The sequence below is a fragment of the Triticum dicoccoides genome, chromosome 2B (genome assembly GCF_002162155.2).
Source record: "Triticum dicoccoides isolate Atlit2015 ecotype Zavitan chromosome 2B, WEW_v2.0, whole genome shotgun sequence".
In the NCBI taxonomy this organism is placed as follows: Eukaryota; Viridiplantae; Streptophyta; class Magnoliopsida; order Poales; family Poaceae; genus Triticum; species Triticum dicoccoides.
Genome location: NC_041383.1, coordinates 699,442,757 through 699,461,809, shown reverse-complemented (window position 1 = coordinate 699,461,809; position 19,053 = coordinate 699,442,757). Strand labels below are relative to the sequence as shown.

Genomic DNA, 19,053 nt, shown 5'->3' with positions numbered 1-19,053 from the left:
AGCCTAATGCTTGTGCCTGGTGCTTTAGCAGGCTAATAACGTTCCAGGCCAGGCTGCTGTCCACTTTCTCAGGATACTAACCAAACATTGTCCAGGCAAGTCCCAGGGATGTTCCAGGCCAGGTAATTTTTTACCAGGTCTTCAACCAAACAAGCCCTTTATGTGTGGGCCATGTGTGGCAGTGGGTGTGTGCTGTGGGCAGTGGGTGAGTGGTGTCGTCATTCTACTGTATTTCTACTTCCCATCTTGAATCAGGACCCGTTCCACAAACTGTAATACTTCAGCTGTGAAAATATTTGTTGCCCAATTATATATATACAAAGGACTGTGCTATCCACCAAACGTCAGGAATATAGCGACAGTTTCGGATGATTTTTTTCTACCTAGCTAATCGCACATGCATGCAGGCTACAAGAGTTTTCACCTAGCTTAATCACACATGCATGCAGACTAATCACACGCGCGGTGGTAGCAACATGCACATCCTTGACTCATGATTCATGCATGCATGCAACTAAAAGACAAAAGATGATGTCACCAAATGATTATTTCTATTTTGAAACTTTAAAATGTTTTGTAGCTCAAATCGTCAGCCCGATTGAGAAACTGATTTTATATAAAAGATTCACCGCGCCAAGACCTTCGAAACTAGATCCCATGTTGATATGTTCCGACGATTTTTTCCAGGTAAAACGTTACCGCGCCTACACAACGTAAGTTATCACGGTTGTTGTACATAAATTATCATGCTGTTTACACACAAAATTACGCGTCATCAAAATGGTTCCTTCAACTTTCTCTTCACATGCACATGCGACGGAGAAAAAAAATCTAATGTCATCCTAGGTTCTTCCATATTTTAAAACTTCAAAACGTTTGTAGCTCAAATCGTCAGTCCAATAAAAGAAAACATTGTCACATAAAAAATCCGCCACGACGAGACCTACGAAACTAAATCCCATGTCGATATGTTCTGATGACCTTCTTTCCGTGCAAATAGTTACCGGCTCGAGCTAAGTAAGTTATCAGCTCCGATGTGTGTACATAATCATGTTGTTTACACATGAGTTACCGTGGTATGTTTTCAATATATTTTTTTACCGGGGCAAAGTTAACGTGGTGTTTGTGCGTGAGTTATCACGCCCACGGTTCATATATTTACACATAAGTTATTGAGGGTATGTTTTCAAATAACTTCACACCCCCCTGCCGTCAAAGTTACCAAGGTATTTATACGTGAGTTGTCAAGTCTACGATGCGTATATTACCTTTCTATTTATGCACAAGTTGTCACGAGAGGTTATGTTTTCAAACAACTTCCTCACTCCCCCCCCTCCCGGCCCACCTCGGGTCAATTTTACCGCGGTGTTCGTGCGTTATCATGTATACGTTGCGTATAGCACCATGCTATTTACACGAAAGTTGTCGGCGGTATGTTTTCAAACAACCCACCCGGGTCGAAGTTACCGTGGTGTTTGTGCGTGAATTATCAAGTATGTTGCGCGTATGTTACCATGCTTTTTATACATAATTTACAATGTTATTTTCAACAACACCCCTCCCCAAAGTCAAAAATAGTTACCATGTTCGGGCTAAGTAATTTTTCAACATTGGTGTGCGTATATTACCATGCTAGTAAACATGAGTTACCGAGGGAGAGCGGTTCAACAACTTTTTGTCCTGGTCAAAAAATTATCACACTTCGGCTAAGTAAGTTATCAGCTCTGTCGTGTGTATATTACCATGTTATTTTTCATATAAGTTACTCGTGTATACAACTTTTTTGGGGTCAAAAGGTTATCATGGTGTTTGTGCGTGAATTATCAGCCATGCTGTGAGTGTATTACCATGCATTTACATGGAATTATCTGGGTAAATTCTCAACAACTCACCCACCCCAAGGTATGCTTAAAAAGATATTCCCCGGTCAAAGTTACCGTGTAGTTTGTACTTAAATTATTAGGTAAATGATGTCTATTTTATCATGCTATTTATGTAGAAGTTACCGGGGTATATTTTGCAACAACTTCTTTTTTCTGGGTCAATTTTTTTGTGGTGTTTGCACGTAAGATAAAAAAGTTTGCGATGCTTATATTATTATGCTATCCACATGAAGGTTATCGGGTTGTGCCCTTGGGCTAAAGTTAGCATGATGGTGCTACATAAGTTATCAAGTCTACGGTCATAAATTATCATTTCATTCACAGAGAAATATCGGCTTATATTTCAACAACTTGTTTGTGCTTCCGTAAAAATCTTCTCACAAAAAAGAAAAGAAAAATGATGGAAATAAAATATATTATTGTCGGAAAAAGAGCGAATAAAAAAAATCCAAAAAAATCATAAAACAAACCACGTTACACGGTTTATGACCGGTGACAAGATCCAGAAAAAAAAAGGAAATCATGCCCGCTGCATAAAAATGCACTAGCGGCATTAGTAAATAATAAAAGCAACCAAACCTAAATCTAATCGCTAGCAATGAGTAAACACGACTAAACAGTAAACACAGTATTGGTATGTGAGTTATCAACTCCGTTATACATAGATTATCATGCTATTTATACAGAGTTATTAGGAGTATGTTTTCAACATGTCGGAAGTTATCAGTTCTGTGGTTCATATATTACCATGTTATTTACACATGAGCTACCAGGTTATCAAGTCTAAGATGCATATATTACCATGTTATTTACACATGAGCTACCAGGTTATCAAGTCTAAGGTGCATATATTACCATGCTACTTCAAAAAAGTTACCGGGGTATGTTTTTCAATAACTTTTATCTCCCGGTCAAAAATTACCGCGGTATTTATACATAATTTATCAGGTCTTCGTGCGTATATTATTACCATGCCATGCACATAAGTTACCATATGTTATTGTGTGCAGTATATATAATATCACGCCATTTACATGAAAATTGCCAGGGTATGTTTTTCAACGCGAATAGTAGATATAGAAACCGAAAAAAGTGAAGTGAAAATCACCAGTTCCAAAATTAGATGACGACAAAAAAGATCTTTTTTAATGACGAAAAGTGTTCCTCTTCAGCATATGGTCTTCCAAAAATTCAGAATAACGGTCACCGCGTCCAACGCCCAACTCTAACAAATTAAGCGTTTACTCTGACCAAAATACACATGCTAATGAATCAGCTTAACCCCATTTTTGTTGTTGCTTCGTTTAGACCATTGGTCAATGCAAGGAACCATGGGAATGGTCATGCAAGTAACGCCCGGCTCCATGAGCCCAGAGAAGCAGAAATACGGGACAGCAACCCACGTCCATCTCATCGGTTGTTTCATCACCAGACAGTGGCGGCCACCCGGGTTTCATTTCACTGGCCTGCTAAACGGACCGCCGCGATTAGCTCCTCCTTTGAGTCGGTGGTGTGCAGCACTGGCTGTTGGGCTCGCGCTTGCATTGGCAAGCCGTCCAGTGGTGGAGCAGGGGGGTGGGCGAGCACCATGGCCCGACCAGGGAGCTCGGGGAATAGGGCGGCAAAGGCACGGTTGGGAGGAGACGAGCTGTAAAAGAAGCAGTCAGCGAGCGGAGGAAGAAGATCGGCCAGCCTCGGGCGGAATGGCACACAACGCTGAGGAGGACGCCAAGGCGAGGCTGCGCGGGACGCGGAGCAGTGACCGGTGCCATGGCTTGGACGCGAATCGCAGATGGCTTCTGTGCTCGCGGATGAGGCGCATGCAGGCGAGGTAGGACGCGGCGGATAGGGAGAGAAAGGGCGTTCAAGAGATGAGAATGGGATGCGGGGACAGCGGAGGAGCGGTCTGCCGGCGGCGGGGCTAGCCTGTGAGCCGACGGGCACGGGATCAAGCGCTCTTCTCGTATGTCCTCGCGAGGAGAAGGATTGAGAGGGAGTGGCGACAGGCGAGAGGTGACGAAGCGTTTTTCTCACTAGGCGGTGGCATGGGCTTGTAATATCAGCGAACTTATCGTTTCGGTAAGCCATGGTCGCACGATCTAAATCTGACGGTGTTGGAGTCGTGCGGATCTATCGCAGAACGATATACAAACAGGGCGGCTTCTTTTCCTATCTTCTTATCCAAAGCTTTCTACAAGGCCTAGCATCTCCCGTATTCTCCACACGGGTGCCTCGAGCTACATGAACGGTGACAAGGCTCTCTTCGCCGAGCTCGACGAGAACATCTCCAGCAACGTCAAATTCGGTGACGACCCCACCATGGACATCCACCTCCATCCATTCATCGATAGCATGAGCTCAGTATCACCCAATGCACTGCTGAGAAGCAAGAAGGCAGTAGAGGAGACCATGAACTGAGCAGATGATGGAGGAAGCGAAACAAGACGGTGCTTACTTCAGCCTCCAGTTCTTGAACGAGATCATCACCGACTGATTTTCTGTAGCTTCTTCAGTTTCTGATGGACATGCTCCAACTGCCAATCCATACCTGAGACATAAAGTTGTTCGTCAGTAAAATCATCCTACTTATAGTAGAAGCGTGTTGCAGGCTCCAGGCCAACAGAGGGGTAAAAAAAAAAAGATGATGAGGAGGATTTTACTACAATTTTATACAGAGTTATCTCATGTCAGAGTACTGGAGTCCAGGCTAACAGAGTCCTGGAGTGATGTCAGATTCATAACATACACTTTTATACAGTTCGCTACTGTGGTATAGTTTTGTTTTTCATTTTTACGAGTAAACATCTCTCGGAACTTCACTTTCCTTTTTAACTACGATATAATTCAGCCGAGAGCTGAAACAAATGGCGACCATATAAAAACAGGCAAATACATGAAGGTAAGGTACGTACGGCAGATGAAATCAGAAAAGGTGCCTGGTGTGTTAATGAATGTGATGATAATCAAACAATAAACAGAACGTACCAGAAATGGTAGTCAGGCAACCAGTAAATTAATGCGTAGCTATCAGGTAGTCCTGGTTGACCGCATATTCCAAATGCGGCGATGTAACATGGTAACATTAAGCATCCTGCGTGAGGTTGGTTCCAGCAGTCCGCTGTGTGGTTTTACTGAATAACAAACATGGAGCGAAATAAAATACTTCAGTAACAAACCTAGTGCTAACTGCCTGTCCTTTTTTCACAGGGAAACAGCATCACGAGACAGATGCTACAGTAGCTAGTAGATTTATGTTTCTACTACATTTTTAAATCATATCTCATGCTGAACAGTCAACTACAAATAGAAAATACAAGCCAATTTAGTGCACAGCAGAGGAAGGGATGGCATGATAAATTGTTTGTGAGAGCCAGATCATTGGTGCCCTACGGTGTTTCTAATTAACAGCATTTTTTATCAAACCATGCAGGAGAGGAGAGCCTAGCTAACACCATTGTCAGATAATCACAGGGGGAGATTAATAGTACTGGACAAGATGGGATGCGTGATTAGGTAGCAGAAAACATACTTGAATCTTTTCATCACTTAATCAGAAAGTAACTGAGAAGAAATAATATCGCCAAACACTAAAGCCCTGAGCCACTGACAAAACTGATCAGGATAAAAACAGACCACCCAAAAAGGCATACCATGGTAAGGCTTGCTATAGCATAGCTCACGGCCAGCCACCGACTAGAAGAGACACAAGATGAGCAAAAGGTCATAATGCCCCTGATAAACAAAAAAGACTTGCACTTTCAACATACGGTTTCCTGCATCCGTCCATCATGAAGCTAGAGTAGCTCGTGGGAAACCGAATATGGCACTTGTCACAGATGTGCCGTTGACAGCGAGCACAGAAATATGTACAACATCTGGGGTGGCTGCAGTCTACAGAGCGATGAATTGCTTTTATCAAGAAGAGGGTGAGCATGTAAACAAATTCTGAAGGCAAAATGCTCCGAAAGTGTACCTTAGAAGTAGATATTGGTGATTAATTCACATACTGACCATCAATCCTCACTATTAGCTTCTCCGTTGCTGCAATTCTGCAGTGCATACCTAGCTCCTCACTGCAATAGGATAACTCAAGAGATCTGAGCGAAGTTGGGAGGCCCATGTCTGGCAGCCTTGTGATGCACTGACAACGAAAGATAAATAACCTCTCAAGGGAGATCAGGCTATGAAGGTTTGCAGGAAGTGACAAGAGATTCGTGTACCCCCAGAATTCAAGTTTTTGGAGGGAGGTTAGAAGCTGTAACGCTCTCTCTTGTTCCCCTGTTAGGCTCACCAAGCTCTCTCTCTGTTCACTACCTTGACAACTGAACACTAGGTGTGTTAGAGATGTGAGCTGTTTGCAGAAGGGCATGGAAAGTATAGATGCGTCATCAATCTCAAGAGTTTTCAGTCCAGACCAGATCTCAGAGGCCCCTTGCTGATGCGACACAAGCTCCAAACAGGAAGCTAGGCCAGGGGAGTTAAATACTTTCAAGGATGTCAGGTTTCTACAGAACTGGAGGCCCTTGATCGACACAAGGGAGTTAGGGTGTCCAATTTCCAACTCTTTCAGTGCCGTGCAGCATGCCAACTGTAGAGATGTCAGTTCTGGACTTCTCCGTACTGCTAATTTGGTCATGGCGGGAAGGCGGGACAGAAGATGGGATTGGACCCTATCCGTGAGAGCCCAGAGCTCAAGTTTATCAAGTGATGGAGGAAGCAGCTGAATTTGATTCCCACCCTGTTCTTGCTCCTGCAGTTTGAGAACCCATGCAGAAGAAAGCTTGGAAGTCATCTCCATCTTCAAGGTTCGAAGGGAGTTGAGAAACTGCAGGCCCTCCAGTACAGCCAGCTGGACACACCTCATGATATTCAGCTCCTCTAGGGCCGTACAGGAATGCAGCTGTACAGACTTCAAACATGGGCCATTAGATAGACGTAACTTTTTGAGGTACAAAAGGCCTTGAGGAGTGAATGACTGCAAGTTTTCTGGGAGAGGACCGATACTAAGGTCTTCAAGTGATGGTGGGAGTAATCCAACCTCCATGGTACCATCATCTTTTGTTTCCACCAATGATGAGACCAGCTTGGGGCAACCATCAAGGAAAAGCTGTGTAAGAGAGGTGCATCCTGCGAAGTCTCTGTAACCCCCAGAGAACTCCAGATCCATGGTCATCTGAATCCATAACTTCTTGAGAGAACGTAGGAGATTGTATGGCAGTTTCAATTCCTGTTCATCTTGGGCTGAGGTCATCACTGCTGAAGCCAAACTGCTGGTTCCTTCCGTTTCTGTAGGTTGACTGATAGATGCGAATTTTATCTGTGGACAGTTACTTAATAGCAACTCCTCAATGGACCGCGACTGCGAAAGCAGTTGAGATAGCCATCTCCCAGTTATGCCACATTTGCTAATGTTGACAGATTTGAGAGATGGGAGGACTAGGCTGCTTGCAGACGTGCAGTTTTCCTGGACAACCTCTGGCATAATGCTTGACATGGTCAAATTAGGGCAGTTGTTTATACGTACCATCTCTAAAGCGATGAGGTGGCTGAAAGCTTCACTTGAAAGACAGAGCAGATTTGGACAGTTTCTTATTTCAAACGATGTTATGCCCCTAAGGTTATCGAATGCCAAGATACTGTCATCCAGCACACTCAACTCATTAGATTCGATAGTGAACCATCTATGCTTTATACTCATTTTTGCAAATCCCAGAACTCCCCTGATGGACATCTCAGAAATCAAAGCAGAAGGCGGAAGAGGGTGTGGCACTATCAAACAAGGGCAATCATGGATGGTAAGTCTACGCAGACTGGATGACCATCCCATTTGATCTCCTTGGGTCGTTAGACTGCTGCAAAATTCCAGGTTTGGAATTTTAGTCAACACCAACTTCTCCAGAGAAGGAACTGAAACTCCGACAACATGTAGGTCTATCAACTCCAACTCACTGAGCGCCCCCATTTCACTTAGTGGGAGGATTGGCCAGTTGCTGCAACATCATTTATCAAAGTAAGTGTCCAACAATTTGCAAATGTATTGAATAGGAAAAATTAGAGAGAAGAAAATTACTTTAATATATGAGGACACTGCCCGATGGAGAGTTTCCTGAGAGATGGAAACCATGATTTCTGCTCAGCGTCGAAAGAAGAGTAACTGTGGAAAAGAGTGAGCTCATTCAGCTGAGGGCAGTTCTTGATCATCAAAACCCTTAAATTGTAGGTCAATTCCATTCCATAAGAACCGGTACATTTTTCCAATTTTGGCATATCGATCAAGATCAACTCTTCCAAGGAAGGAACTGAGATTTCCAATAAATTAAACATCCTGATCAACGTTAACTTCCTAAGGAAAGGAAGCATTTCAGGAGTTGGAAGAATTTGCCATTCCCTGCACTTCTCTAGATGAAGTATCCGCAGTAAGATGAGTGAAGAAGTATTAGAAAGCCAGGTTGGGGAGGTAGCGCCACCGTACCCAGTTATTTCTAGAGTTTTGAGATCCTGATGTGGTTGAAGACCTTCAAGCACATCCTTTGCTGCCTCTGGTTGAAGGCTCGTACTGTTATCCTCCCATGACAAGGACAATGTTTCTAGATACTCTTTGTCTAACAGGCTGGCCGCACTGGCCTCTTCTTTAGTATTCACATTTTCAAGTTGAGAAATTTGAAGTACTACAAGCTCATTCAGGTACTGAAGTTGGCTTATCTCAAAACTACCAACATTTTGAACCTTGAAACTTAGTTCCTGAAGAGAGGTCATATTGCCAACACAAGCTATTGCCTGATGCACTTTCTCATGAGAAATAAGATGGCGCAAATTAACAAGATTATGCATATCAGAAGGCACAGCAAAATTGCCTGAAATACCAGCATTCAATACTTGAAGGTGATAAAATCTTGTCGATGCTTGAGGAAACATAGTGTTGTCGTAGACTCTATACAATGATCTGTCTGTAATGACAACATGAATATATTTAAGATAGCGAAGATGGTATGGATTTAACAAACTGTGTATAGAGCTGATGTCAGCATCTGTCACATAAATTCTTAGGAACCTCAAACATTTTGCCTTCCTGCATAAAGTACGCAAGGACCCTAATAAATTTATGCTGCTTCGCCCAAACAACATCAAAGTCCTCAATTTTTGTGAAGGTCCAACCTTCTGAAGTATTTTATCAAACTTCTCAATAGGAAAACTGCCAGGTTTATCTTTATCAAAAGCAGTAGTTATGATTGACAAATGGCGAACACTTGGTCGAATTGCCTCATGTTTCAATCCATGTATAGTAGAACACTCATTTGATGAAACTTTCCCTGCCAATTCATGCAATAGATCATGCATAACATACTTTGAACCAACTTTTTGGAAGAAGCACAAATCAACTAATCTATCCAAATATTGCTGCCCTGTTTCCTCCAATTTCATGGTAGGGTCTTCACACTGCACAAAATTCTGTGATATCCAAGCATGGACCAATTCTTTCCCATCAAATTGTTTGTCCTCTGGAAATAAAGAGCAATATGAGAAACAGTGTTGAAGGTGGACTGGTAGATAATCATAACTGAGCTCCAAGACGGGTAAAATATCATTGGCATCGTCTTGAAGAGATCTCCATTTGAACCGAACTGTCCTCCAATGCTTATGACTAACACTTGTGTTCAAAAGTGCACCAACACTTTGTGCAGCAAGTGGGCAGCCCTTTAGTGCTTTAGCAATCTGTTTGCCAATAGACTGCAAATAAGGATCACCCTCATAGTTCTCATTACCAAATGCACATGCCTTGAATAACAGCCAAAATTCCTTTTCATTGAGGCCACTCATTCTGACTTCATCCATCGTTTGTATCATTTCTGCAACTGATTTCATTCTAGTTGTTGCTAGTATCATGCAACCACTTACTTGATTACCTTTTAATGGAGCCAAGAGTTTAATCCATCCAATCTTGTCCTTGTCTTCCCACATGTCATCCAATACAAGCAGAAATCTTTTCTTTCTGATGTACTTCAAAAGGATCTCCTGCAGTACATTGAAATTGCTTACATTTTCATACTCTTGTCTATCTTCACAGACATGCTCTAAGATCTCAATTGTCAGTCTCCTTTCACTGAAGTTTGTGGATACACAAATCCACATTTTCAAATCGAAATGATTTGTAATTCTTTCATCATGGTATACATATCTAGCAAGCGTCGTCTTCCCAATACCACCAATGCCAACCACTGGTAAAATATTCAGATCACTACATCCCCCCTTTATCAATAGATCTATTATCTCATCTCTTTCTGCATCCCTCCCGTACACCTGACGTTCAATTGAATGAGAAGTTGTCATGTGAGCATTTCTGGTAATATTCTGACTCTTACTTGATGCTGCCATGGGGCGCAAGATCTCAAGCTGAAGAGCCCCCTGCACAGAATTGCCATTACTGTGTAGAAGATTCACTATTACATTGATCCTCTTAGAAATGTTATCTTTAATCTCAAAAGGCAGTATGTTACAATGAGCTGGCCCTTCCTCTTCACGTTTCCTTTTTCTACCGCGTGAGATCCAATCAGTTATTTGGCTTGTGGCGCTGAGTACTAAGTTAACAACAGAAGATAGAGTGGATGAGGACACATAGCTTCCATCAGGATTAGTACCAGTAGGAGCAGTACAACCTTTCCCTGCATAAGAAAACTTTCAGTTATTTTAGGACAAGCAAAACGAGCCACTTAAGCAAAAGCAAATATTATCATGTAAGTACTAATAATTGATAAAAGTTCCATAAGGTATCTATACCTTTAGCGTCGAAAATTTAACAAAAGTTGAATCATTCAGAAAAAATCATGATTAAGCAAGAGTTAGTCTGAGGGGCAGTGCTTACGACATTCAGCTGCTCTTGGTTACATATTAAACTATACGCCAAGTAGCGTTCACAAACACAGCGATATAAAGAAGCTGGAAGCAACCAAAATAGAACAGGTTAGACAAATGAAGCACCTTCTTCAATCTGTTGCTGGAGTCGGTAGTAGTCGAGCTCATCCATCACGTCCTCTGAGTCATAAAGCAGCTCTCTGAGATCATCCAGTGACTGGGCCAGAGGCATATTGTCAATCCTCCTTCCCTTGGCAGCAGCAAGAACCATCTGCACGTACCTCATCTGAAATTTAAGCTTCTCCACATCTTCAGCAAGCCCAATTTCACGAATCCAGGATTCCATATGTCCAGTGAAGAAGTTCCCAAGGATGCTTTCCACCAGCCATCCTATTGCCGCATCAACAACCGTGCCAAGCAACCCCGACATCTCTCCCGCACACCTAAGACAGCACGACAATGGCAGGAGCAAAAGCAGGCCTTGCGCAGGGGAGAAACCAAACAGATGGACTCAGAGGAATGAAGGGCAATAATAATGCATCAAAAGGAAGGAACTAGGAAGACAGAAAGCAAGGGAGGCAGCAAACGAGAGAGAGTTAAACTATGCACCGAAACCAGCTAGCTTTACCAAGTAACAACTAGGATGATATGGAACTTACAAGGAAGCACATGAGTCAAGTCTTGGCACCACAGTTGCATTAATTAACGGTATTTGGTTGTATACTTGTATGGCTGTGCAATACACTCATCTTTACTAATGAAACAGAACATAGCTGTCAGCCATGTAAAAAAGATTAGCTCATGATGTTAACATACCAACTACAGAGCACTTTCATGGAAAGTGAGTCTAGAGCTAACTTCACCAAAAAACATGGCAGGCCGCAAATAAGATATGATTCAAAGTATGCACTAAAAACAGCTAAGTTCCCCAACTAACCCTAGAATCCCTTTAACTGACGTGCATGGCCCTCATGTCAGCTTGAAGCGGGGTCTGCACAGGGGTGGAACTATGGTGGCCGTGAGTCAAGTCTTGGGCCCATAGCTGCATCAGCTAATGTTGTATTTGGCTGGGCGGCCTCTTTATACTAATCAAACATAACATAGCTGTCAGCCTTGTACAAAATACTAGCTTATGATGTAACATACCAACTATTGGGCACTTTCACGGTATTTGAGCTCAGAGAACAGAAATAAGAATAGGTATAGGGCCAATAGCAGCCTGGAATCTCTGGACGCACATGCATACAGGAGAAATGGTACAAGCAGTGCCGGACAAAACATCACGAAGGGCCATGTTATTGCTTGGCACTGATCATAATTGAGATGCTTTAGTGTTAAGTATGTGCAACCTTTTACTCCTAGCTAGCAACAAATTTTGGCATATAGAGTAGGACATTAACTATATGTATGCTCAGGATCAAGATACTTCAAAGCTCCAAAGGTAGCAGGACCGTAACCAGACAACACATTCACTTGGTGTGCACACATGTGTAATCTGGCCAGGGCGGGAGGCAAGATGTGTGGTACAAAATCACCTTCTTTACCTGTGCGCCGACCAGCTCGGACCTGAACTGAGCGTGGCACCAGGGCGGGCCTACCACATCAGTCCACGCCAGAGATGGAGATCGCCGGCGTTGTGCCTGCGCGGCGGACATCCGCGCGCGCACACTGCGCAGGTTCTCCGGCCGGGCATTCCCTCGAACACGTGAAGGGCGCGAACGCGCGCTGGACGGCCGCGCTGTGACACCGGGTGGAGGACGCACGCAGAGGGGCGCGCGGCGCTGTAGATTGCCTCACCGCGTAAGCACTCGCGCCATTGCTGGGGAAATGCTGGGCCATGTGACAGGATCGCGCCATTGGTGGGATAATGCTGGATCGGATGCGGCTACGAGCGGCGCGGGAGACGTAGATGTGTCACAACTCATGGCAACGATGCGAAGACGTAGATGTGGAATGGCGCCACCGTGTTGCAGAGACGGGTACTACGGTGGCGTAGTCCACTGGGTTAACTTATGCGTGGGCCATGTGTGGCAGTGAGTGTGTGCTGTGGGCTGATAAGCCACTCCTGTACTGTACAGGAGAGAACTCATATCTGCAGAAAAGAAAATAACTCTGAACTCCCCTCTTGTCTCTCCTTGTTGCCTCTTCTTCCTTACGGCAACAAGTACCCCTCCGTTTCCTAACTAAATATAAGTTATTTTAGAGATTTCAATATGAACTACATGAGAATCTACACTTTAAACTGTGTCTATATACATCTGTATGTAGTTCATATTGAAATCTATTAAAAAATTATATTTAGGAACGGAGAGAGTAGTTAGCTCTCATGCCCGCAGTCATACGGAGAGTGGAGAGTACTTCTCGGCACTTAACCCTCAACACAAATCGAGCAAGTTTGACATACCCAATGTGCAGAATCAAATAGCCTTGCAGATATACTACGCGATGGTCTGCATCAGTAGATATTTTCTCAAGTACAAATATGCAGCGCAGATGAAACCGCCTAGAAGATATACAAACATGACTTCTGTGAAAACAAAAGAAAATAACCCAAATGACAACAACCTCGAGGCAAGAAGAAAACGAAGGAAAATTTTCGCATTTCGCTAGGCGCGGTGGGTTGGTGTTTCTGTGCTTATGGAAAACAACAGATTCAGAAGCTCAGTCCTACGACATAGCCAATTTAAATTCTGAATGTTGAATCCCAACTCGTAGTTTCTGCACGGAATTTCCGAAATTTTTCAGGGAGTTTCCTTTGCTCCCCGATCAGCTCTTCATCGATGATGAACTCAGGATGCATCTCATTTGCCCTATGTGCCTGAATTTAAGATGGGAGGAAAAGGTGCATATGTCATCATGAAATTAACACATGAGCTACGATTGAAAATGCAATAAGCATGTAAAGCGAAAGCGTTAACTAGGTGATTGTACCTCGTCTTGTTGTATAAGTGGCCTAATATCAAAGGTGATGATGGGGCGGTGGCGATGGACATCGACTGCGTGCCTCAGTGCAGCCACCGCCGCCTTCACATCCGCAAGTGTGACACCATGACGGTCGATTCCCATAGTAACCTGCCGAAGGGACAAGAGGTTCTGCAGGCCAAACTAGAAAATAGTCATTGCCGTCATCTTTTGCCTTCTGGACACTAAAGTTCAAGAGAACCGTCTTAACCTTTAGAAAAGCGCCTTGTTGAAACGCTATCTACCTGGGTGATTCACAGTACAATGTGAAGCTTGTTGGACTATGGAACCCATCTGCACCAACGGGTAGCACCTTCGGAGTTTGCCCGACGCTCCACATCCAGAGACGACGAAGAGCTGGCAACCTCCCGAGGATTAGTAGGTCATCCTCCTGCGGTTCATGAAGCCGATGACCAATTTAGATAAGTTCGAGAGATACAACCGATCCCTTTTTATCTACTCTGGTACCCCGGTAAATTCCCCGCACCTGACCGACTCAAATGTGCAAAGTTGTTGTGGTGGCAGCCACCTTTTCCCCAAGAGATCCATGGATGGAAAATACCCATGGATAATTACACTTTCAATTTTTTTTCAGGCCAATTAGAGATTCAATAAAAGCTTCCCCATACTCCAGGCTTGCATTATGCTTAAACTTAATTTTGAGCTCCCTTAGCATTGATAGCTTGTGCAGCTCTTTCACAATGTTTAGTGTGGCACAGATCTTCTTTAACACTTCCAAGGATGTCAAATTCCCTAGCCCATTCGGCAGGCTCATGTGATAACCATCAAGACTAGACACATCAATCTTTTCATCTTGCAAACAGTGGATGGTAATTCTTTTGGGCCAGAATTGTATCTTACATCCAACACTTGCAAAAATAGCAACTTTCCTATTTGTACTGACAAGACCTAGGTACCTCAAGTGACATAAATCCCCAACATTCTTGAGGTTTAGGTGGTTATTTTCTCCCAGATGGCATCCATTTAGATCCAATACACATAAAACATCAAAGCTCGACTATGCAAACATTTTATTAATAGCGGGTGGAAAGGTAGTAATGGACCTCACTTGTGATTTACTCATGGAAGCAAGTGGTTTTCTTTGATGATCTTCACTTATATTCTGAATAGATAGGCTACGAACATTGCTTGGTGACCATATGCAATAGCCGTGGGTATGATTCAATATAGTAACCAAGTTTTCTTAACTTGATAATGAAGAGATGAGGCCAAGCACCATATCATGCAAACGACAACGTGTCACAAAGCCTTTAAAATCTATGCAAGGCTGGATCATGCCACTGTTTACCAACTCACTAAGGTAACCATGCCCAATCTCAAATAAGCTTCCCTCCAAATTTGTAGGTGTGATAAAATCTTCGGCTATCCATTTCCATATCAGGTCATCTTTATGGATTTCATGGTCTTCTGGATATATACTTCAATACGATAGGCAAGTTCTAAGATGAAAAGATAAGTGATAATATCTTAGGGATAATATTTTCCTCATGATCATCACATGAAGATTGTGCTCAAGTCGGAACCAATATAGGCACACACCTTATCCCATTCCGTTGTGTTTTGGATTTTACTAGGAACACTCAATACACTAGCAATGGTGATTATAGCTCATGATATGCCACCGCATTTCTTCAATATCTTCAGGGATGCTTCAACCAAATGTTAAGGCAATTTATCCTCGAAACCAAAGATCCTTTGACAGAATAGTGTTTTAGAGCTCTTTTGGTTAAGGGGTTTTATCTTAAAAGAACCACCGACATTTGTAGCAATGTCAAGGTCACGAGTCGTTGCGATTATCCTACTGGCACAACCATTCTCAATCAAAGCAAGTTTGTTTTTTCTCCATGATTGTACATTCCATGTGTCATCAATAACAACAAGGTACCTATATATGTGTATGCATTATAATAAATTAAGAACCATATCGGTAAATACATACAACCTAGTTAAGTGAAATATATCAAGAAAAGTTAGGACTTCTAAATTTTTTTACATCAATAATTAGCAGCAAGGGGCAAACCTAATTCAGTTCATAGAGAAATATGAAGAGGATGAAATAGAAGTAAATGAAAGAAGGCACCAAAAAATTAAGTTTGAAATTGAACTAAAGAATGCAATTATTTCTACATATTTGAGAAAATGTGTTATTTATCATCTTGCCTAGAACATTACAAGCATGCACTGAACAATTCCAATGAATTAAAGTACATAAAATCTATATGTGAGAAAGCAAGGTGTGATTAGTACCTTTTGTTTCGAAGGAACATTCTGAGTTTATCGATGAGTTATGTTCCATCTTGTGATGCTTGGTTGATGTGGGCATAGTTTTGCTTATCAAGATGACGTAGCATCTTTTTGAATATCATTATCATATCAGGACTTTGAGACACAGAAACAAAGGTTGTACAATCAAACCGTGGCTTGAGGTTGTCATATACAACTTTATCTAGAGTTGACTTACCCAAGCCTACAAAACCAACAATAGAGACTATCTCCATTTGATCGTTGGCATTGGTCAACCTCTTGATTAACTCGTCTCTTGTCTCATTCATGCCAACAAGATCAGATACCTTGTTGTATAGAGCCGGTAGACGAGGATTGAGAGTTGTTGTTGTCAATAGCTACATTAGCACATACAACATGATCGACCTTGTACCTCTTATGTTCTTTGGCGACATAATTGACTTGGTTCTTGGTGTCCTTTATCGTGTTAGCGATCTGATGACAAGCCTTCCACTTGGTGAACCCTAAATATATTTATCTAAAGGATGGTGTATAATTAATCCTAATAAGGGTGAATACTTGTTGGATGCGGCTGAGTGGGTGTATTTAGACGATCATCATACATCTTTGCCACTATTTCATAAAGGCCGACGTGTGGTTTAGAACCAACTGCACCATAGTTTAATGGTGCATCACCTTACCTCTTTGAGACTTCGAGATATAATCATTCTAAAACCACAAACTGGATCCATCTATAGTGCCAACTTGAAATGCCCAAGTTGATCCTAGCATATATTTATTCATGTTGCAATGACGTTTTTCTTCTTCTCTGTCCTGCTTCAATGCACTCACTAACTTCCAAGTTAATTGGTTGAAGGGCTAGCCCGTTCCTTCATATATTAGCCACGCTTTGGTGTGTTAGGTTAGCCAGCTAGTTGCCGATGTCGTCACGCTGAATTATACGTTGCAACTTGTGAAAACATAATGCGCTAAACCAACAGGTCCTCAAGTGAAATGCCCGGGTCTCCGTGGAGGCGGCCCTTATTGATTTAGGGCGCCCCGCGTTCCGTCGGCCTTTTGGGCCTCCGGAACTTCTAGTCTGGCAAGAGCTCATGTACGCTGTTGCTCTTCACGAGCCGGACCTCGACTCGCTGAAGGAAATATGCCCTAGAGGCAATAATAAAGTTATTATTTATTTTCTTATTTCATTATAAATGTTTATTATTCATGCTAAAATTGTATTAACCGGAAACATAATACATGTGTGAATACATAGACAAACATAGTGTCACTAGTATGCCTCTACTTGACTAGCTTGTTGATCAAAGATGGTTGTGTTTCCTAGCCATAGACATGAGTTGTCATTTGATTAACGGGATCACATCATTAGAGAATGATGTGATTGACTTGATCCATTCCGTTAGCTTAGCACTTGATCGTTTAGTATGTTGCTATTTCTTTCTTCATGACTTATACATGTTCCTACAACTATGAGATTATGCAACTCCCGTTTACCGGAGGAACACTTTGTGTGCTACCAAACGTCACAACGTAACTAGGTGATTATAAAGGAGCTCTACAGGTGTCTCCGAAGGTACATGTTGAGTTGGCGTATTTCGAGATTAGGATTTGTCACTTTGATTGTCGGAGAGGTATCTCTGGGCCCTCTCGGTAATGCACATCAAGCCTTGCAAGCAATGTGGCTAATGAGTTAGTTGCAGGATGATGCATTACGTAACGAGTAAAGAGACTTGTCGATAATGAGATTGAACCAGGTATTGAGATACCGACGATCAAATCTCGGGCAAGTAACATACCGATGACAAAGGAAACAACATATGTTGTTATGCGGTTTGACCGATAAAGATCTTCGTAGAATATGTAGGAGCCAATATGAGCATCCAGGTTCCGCTATTGGTTATTGACTGGAAACGTGTCTCGGTCATGTCTACATAGTTCTCGAACCCGTAGGGTCCGCACGCTTAAGGTTTCGATGACAGTTATATTATGAGTTTATGTGTTTTGATGTACTGAAGGAGTTCGGAGTCCCGGATGAGATCGGGGACATGACGAGGAGTCTCTAAATGGTCAAGACGTAAAGATCGATATATTAGATGACTATATTCGGACATCGGAAAGGTTCCGAGTCATTTGGGTATTTTTTGGAGTACCGGAGAGTTACGGGAATTCGTATTGGGCCTTAATGGGCCATACGGGAAAAGAGAGAAAGGCCCCAAAGGGTGGCCGCACCCCTCCCCATGGACTAGTCCGAATTGGACTAGGGAGGGGGTGCCCCCTTCCTTCCTTCTCCTTCTCCCTTCCCTTTCCTTCTCTCCTACTCCTTCTACTTGGAAGGGCTCCTAGTTCTACAAGGAAAGGGGGAATCCTACTCCCGGTGGGAGTAGGACTCCCCTAGGGCGCGCCATAGAGGGAGGGCGGGCCCTCCCCCTCCTCCACTCCTTTATATACGGGGAGGGGGGCACCCCTTGGAGACACAACAATTGATCTCTTGATCTCTTAGCCGTGTGCGGTGCCCCCCTCCACCATAGTCCTCGATAATATTGTAGTGGTGCTTAGGCGAAGCCCTGTGACGGTAGAACATCAAGATCGTCACCACATCGTCATGCTGACGGAACTCTTCCCCGACATTCTGCTAGATCGGAGTCCGGGGATCGTCATCGAGCTGAACGTGTGCTAGAACTCGGAGGTGCCGTAGCTTTGGTGCTTGATCGGTCGGGCCGTGAAGACGTACGACTACATCAACCGCGTTGTTCTAACGCTTCCGCTTTCGGTCTACGAGGGTACGTGGACAACACTCTCCCCTCTTGTTGCTATGCATCACCATGATCTGCGTGTGCGTAGGAATTTTTTTGAAATTACTACGTTCCCCAACAGTGGCATCTGAGCCAGGTTTTATGCATAGATGTTATATGAACGAGTAGAACACAAATGAGTTGTGGGCGATAAAAGTCATACTGCTTACCATCATGTCATACTTTGGTTCGGCGGTATTGTTGGACGAAGCGGCCCGGACCGACATTAAGCGTACGCTTGCGCGAGACTGGTTCTACCGACGTGTTTCGCACACAGGTGGCTGGCGGGTGTCAGTTTCTCC

The 19,053-nt window shown here is 43.2% G+C and overlaps 1 protein-coding gene across 2 annotated transcripts; it reads right to left on the bottom strand.

The window, feature by feature from the left end:
- Positions 1-3,978: 3,978 nt before the first annotated feature.
- On the bottom strand, positions 3,979-12,670 carry LOC119365705 (disease resistance protein RGA2-like). Of its 2 annotated transcripts, XM_037631352.1 has the most exons (7): positions 12,278-12,670; positions 10,860-11,213; positions 7,954-10,543; positions 5,857-7,873; positions 5,534-5,774; positions 4,869-5,014; positions 3,979-4,431 (listed from the first exon to the last, which is right to left on the bottom strand). In XM_037631352.1, the coding sequence occupies exons 2-4, from the start codon at positions 11,161-11,163 to the stop codon at positions 5,878-5,880; spliced, it is 4,890 nt and encodes a 1,629-aa protein (XP_037487249.1). In that variant the 5' UTR covers positions 11,164-11,213; positions 12,278-12,670; the 3' UTR covers positions 3,979-4,431; positions 4,869-5,014; positions 5,534-5,774; positions 5,857-5,877. The 2 variants fall into 2 exon arrangements, with proteins under 2 accessions (XP_037487249.1, XP_037487248.1); XM_037631351.1 differs by having other exon boundaries at positions 10,860-12,670.
- Positions 12,671-19,053: the final 6,383 nt, after the last annotated feature.

Bases quoted from the DNA above. Each gene is read 5' to 3' on its own strand.
- LOC119365705 (XM_037631351.1), bottom strand. From the start codon at position 11,163: ATGTCGGGGTTGCTTGGCACGGTTGTTGATGCGGCAATAGGATGGCTG. The intron at 10,544-10,859 runs GTGCTTCATTTG...TTTCTTATGCAG, and splicing joins CCAGCAACAGATTGAAGAAG to GGAAAGGTTGTACTGCTCCT. The intron at 7,874-7,953 runs GTAATTTTCTTC...ATGATGTTGCAG, and splicing joins CAGTGTCCTCATATATTAAA to CAACTGGCCAATCCTCCCAC.